The sequence below is a fragment of the Castanea sativa genome, chromosome 5 (genome assembly GCF_040712315.1).
Source record: "Castanea sativa cultivar Marrone di Chiusa Pesio chromosome 5, ASM4071231v1".
In the NCBI taxonomy this organism is placed as follows: domain Eukaryota; kingdom Viridiplantae; phylum Streptophyta; class Magnoliopsida; order Fagales; family Fagaceae; genus Castanea; species Castanea sativa.
The window spans coordinates 10680000-10684668 of NC_134017.1; the positions used below are offsets into that span (position 1 = coordinate 10680000).

The 4669-nt window shown below is 32.7% G+C and overlaps 1 protein-coding gene across 1 annotated transcript; it reads right to left on the reverse strand.

The window, feature by feature from the left end:
- Positions 1 to 758: 758 nt before the first annotated feature.
- Positions 759 to 2118, reverse strand: LOC142634147 (NDR1/HIN1-like protein 13). Its single transcript, XM_075808425.1, has one exon. It carries the CDS (start codon positions 1793 to 1795, stop codon positions 1016 to 1018), a length of 780 nt encoding a protein of 259 aa, XP_075664540.1. The 5' UTR covers positions 1796 to 2118; the 3' UTR covers positions 759 to 1015.
- Positions 2119 to 4669: the final 2551 nt, after the last annotated feature.

Genomic DNA, 4669 nt, shown 5'->3' on the forward strand with positions numbered 1-4669 from the left:
AGTGACTTACAGCCACTATGTATAAGACAAGACCAAGACTTTATTATATGTGTTGGGAAGTAACCCACCTCAGCATGTATTGTTTGCTTCAAAGAAAAAGCTGGAGCCAGTAAATTACTTTATTATTTCTAAAATAATTTGGTTTAATTAATCATTTTACAATTAAATTTCTTGTTCAGAATCAGACAAAATATCTCCTTTCACGGAAAATGAATAAATGCACAAATTATTTGAGCATATCTACAACTTGCCCTCATTTTTATATTTTAGTTTTTGAAGTATTTATTTATAGAACATGACATATAATCACATATATGTAACAATAATAAATTATTCTGTAGTTTTTTTGTTATTAAAAAGGAACCAAAGCCACAACCACATGCCATGTGAAAGAAAGAAAAAATCTAATAATTAACACTGGCAAAAAACTTGATTGAATGGTTCTTGATTTTACACACAATCAAAAGGAGATTTGAAATCAAATTCGATGCCTTGTTGAGACTATTTAAATTAAGAACCGACAATATTTTTTAACAATAAATTTCAACCCACAGTAATATTAATTTTCTTGCAATTACTTACCGTTGAGCCAAAATTCGTGAACTATGCAAATAAAATACTTTAAACACATCAAATCTAACCTATATACAAATTTGATATACAACATTGAACTCTGTACTAACATGGCTTTTGCCTTTTGGTTTTACTAAAAAAGATGTAGCCAAAAAAAGTCCCAACTACCAAGTACAAGATAAACATTAAAAACAAGTTGTGCAGGTATTATTAATTGGGAAAAAAAAAATTACAAAAAACACAAACTTTTTGCAAAAATATATAACAAATTTTCTCTACTTTAGTACAAATCAACTCGCCAACATTTTTCCCATTTACAAAATCACCAAAATAAGAAAAAACTTAAAAAATAAAAATAATAGACAATTATTTAAAAAGAAATTAAGATAACCCCAACAAAAAATTTCACACATGCACCTTCTTCTTTTCCATTCATTACCTCTTAGAAAGTCCATTTCCAAATCTTGATTCTGATATCAACCTTGCACTTAGAAGCAGAAGTGGATGCAGTTGCTGCAGTTTTTCCAGTGGGAACAGTAGCTGTAATTCCATCACAAGTAACCCTTATTCCAACCTTTGGGGTCTTGAAGCCTCCCATCTTGGCCTTCACCTTTGTGTCAATCTCTATCTTCAATGGAAAACCACTCTTGCTCTTCAAGTCCGTCTTCAAAGTACTAACAGAACCACTGTCAAGTGTTTTGCCAGTGTTTGTTATGTCAGCCTTCAAAAGGGTCGTGTCCTTTTTGCCTTGCTCGAAGGCAGGTATGGTTGAATCACCAATATCAATATCGTTGGAGAGTAAAGAGACGGAGATAGTGTCGTAGATGTAACCAAGCTTTTTGTTAGGGTTCTTGGCTGTGATGTTTAGGTCAAACTTGGAGTTTATGGTTGAGGATGAAGTTACGTTGAGGTACGAGACTTTGAGGTTGGAGACAGAGAAAGTAGGGCGGTGGGGGCGGTAGAGGACGTAGACAATGGCACCTGCAATGGCTACTAGGAGGATGAGGAGGAGGAGAAAGAAGGTTAGCCAGATGCAACAGGAGCAGCAGCAGCTACGGCTGTGTTGGCGGCGGCGGTTGTGGGGTTGTGGGCGGTAGGCGGGGCGTGTGGCGCCGTAGAGTTGGGCCTTGGTGGCTGGGAATGCACCGTTGGTGGTGGTGGCGGTAGCTGCGGTGGTACCATTGGTGGCAGGTTTAGACGAGGGATACACCCTGTCTGCCATTTTGTTCAGAGTACTAGAGGAGAGGAGAATGGAAGGAGTAGATGCTTGTTTGTTATGAGGTGTACTTATGAGAAAGATATAAAGCTGTTTGCTTTAGAGAGAGAGAGAGGTGATTGTTTTGGAATCTAGAAACAAAGAGTAAGGTGTTCGATATGGTTGTGAGTGAGAAATAAAAGGAAGTTGCAGGTGTTTGATTTGGTTCTCAGAGAGGAGGAGAGAGAGAGATGCTTGCTTTTGACTCTAGAAAGTAGAAGAAAGGTATTTGTGGGTTGTGGAGTGATGAAAGGATGGTGAAATAGCACCTTGACAAGAGAGAGAGAGAGAGAGAGACAGCAACATGATAACCACAACTGAAGAACTATCACCACTTTCTTATGGGGGAGAGTGGGAACACTCTCTGTACTAGATGAAATAATCTTTGCTTGATTTTAATCTTACAGCTTACACATGGTTGACATGCAACATTCACTAAGTATGCTTTTCTTTTCTTTTTCTTATAGCGCGATTTATTATTCAAAGAATAAGAGATAATACCATTTGAGTACTGTATTCTGATAATATTCAATAAATTTTTACTAATAAAATATTTGCAATAATTTGAGCTATGAGGTTTTAATTATAATTTTTATAGGAAGACTAAAAATATTTATAAATAAATGGTGCTGACAGTGATGAATAATATAGGCTACTTTAGTTTTGGCACATAACTAGAGGTTGGTAAAATAGTATTAATAGAGAGGGTAATATTTTATTGATGTAACTAAACCATGCAGTACATTACTCCTTCAAATCCCACTCACCCCAAGCAATACTCAATGCTATATTGATCACGCAACCTTGAGATTTTCAATATATTCTACCTTCCTTTATACCTTTCAATGTGCCATATTCTAACCTTTCAATTTTTTCAATATATTCTGACAAAAGGCCATGTAACTAGTATTTAATCACTATTTTAAAAAAGAAACTTTGTAAAAATTTGTAAAAAGTCGTGTTAATTGAAGTTTTTAAAGTAATTATTAATAAATCATATTAAAAAAAATTTTAACACTACTTTTATAAAATAAAAAAATAAAAAACTGTTAAAGATGAAAAAAAATTATATCTATTTTTTAAATCTAAAAGAGTTTTGCATTTTGGTGAAACAATTTAGCGCAATTACAGTTTTTAAACTCAACTTTTATTATAAAATATATAATTAAAAAATTAATTATTTTATCATTTTTTTATAAAATACTTTTAAAAATATTTTATAAATCGATGATTTTGAAGCATTTGTTAACGTACACCTTTTTCTAAAATAATTCCTAATGATGTTTTCCTTTTTAGTTTTCCGCACATTGTTAGGTGATTTACATGAAGTGGACGAAACGCGCATGGGTGAATATGAACCTACCATCTCAAATCTAGTCCCAACCAACACACACAGATGTCTCCATTTTACCTGCTTTGGACTGGCTCTCTCTACTGGGTTTCTAACACGTGTGGAAGTGACATTCATTATGAAGTGGAGGTCCATGTTTTCATGTGCCATCTCTGATGACCCATTTTGCAAGTCTTGCTCACATAAAAAGTCAGAAAATCAAAGGGTTATAAAAAATATATATAAAAACTTTAGAGAGAAAACAAGTCAGTGGTTAAGGTTATATAACAGGAAATTTTAGTCATGGAATGATATAGTTGTGGTTGTATCACATCATGGCCTTACAATATTAGAACATTATATAACTCTAAAAAAATTCCAGCTGCTTAATTAGTTGCGACCTCTAGCCAATTTTGTTCTTTCAATTTTTGCTTACAATTTACTAATCATTGACAAAATGAAAATCAAGGAACCAGCAAATTGATTCCTTACCTTCCGATTTCATTGCTTAATAAGTTTTCTTATTATATGTTTATCAGTTTGGCAATGATCTGTTTTTAATTCACAAATTAATGAGACAATTTATTCTTATACTTGTCAAACAACTCATACTCCTGATGTGAATTCCAGTTAATTAAACTAGTAAAGCTTCTGATAGTTGAATAAGAAATATGTGGTTCAATTTTCGCCTATACCAAAAACTAATTAGTATCTTGGTCTGATTATAAAGAGTACAATCAGTGAACGCCATAGGTTGAAACTCTCTAAAAAAAACTTGTATTCTTACTCTTTCTTTCTTAATTATAACTCAAAATGATCACCCACATGACATATAATTTATGACCTATTGTTTGGCATGTGAAGCTCAATTTAATCCCATATCTAAAAAGGTAAATAAAAGTTTAATTCAATCTGGTCAGATTGGATGACTGGATTCAGATAATTTATTTTAAACTGTTTTCATGTCCTTTAACTGCAAAACTTTGGGCATGATTTAAAATTTCTTAGATGCAGAACTGCTTGGACAAAATTTAATGTCATAGTAATCGTTAGGTGATATAATCATGTAACTAATACACCCTTTTAATGTTCTAGCACTGATTCCTGATTAGGTAATTAGTCAATGCCGAATGTCAGATCCAATTAAATATTAATGTTGACTGTATAGGTAGTAATTGGCAAAGTAATCTTTACGTTTTGTCTAGGTTTTACTTCCAATTTGTAACTAGCAACGACTTGAAATTATACATGTATATACTTATTCAAAAGAATTACAGCGGCTAAAAAGTACCAAGTATTTACAAAAAGAAAAAAGCCGGTCTTGGTTACCAAAAAAAAAAAAAAAAAAAGAGAGAGAAAAGAAAGTGGTCCATTTAAAAAAAAAAAAACAAATGAGAACGTAATTTTTAAGATCAATTTTTTTATTGCAAGTGTCTAATGCATAAAATACGGAAAGAAAGCATAAAAGGAAGACAAGCAATTTAACGTGGTTTAACAGAGTTTGGCAATGA

What these genes read in the sequence shown, in the direction of transcription:
- LOC142634147 (XM_075808425.1), bottom strand. Translation starts at nt 1,795, where the DNA reads ATGGCAGACAGGGTGTATCCCTCGTCTAAACCTGCCACCAATGGTACC.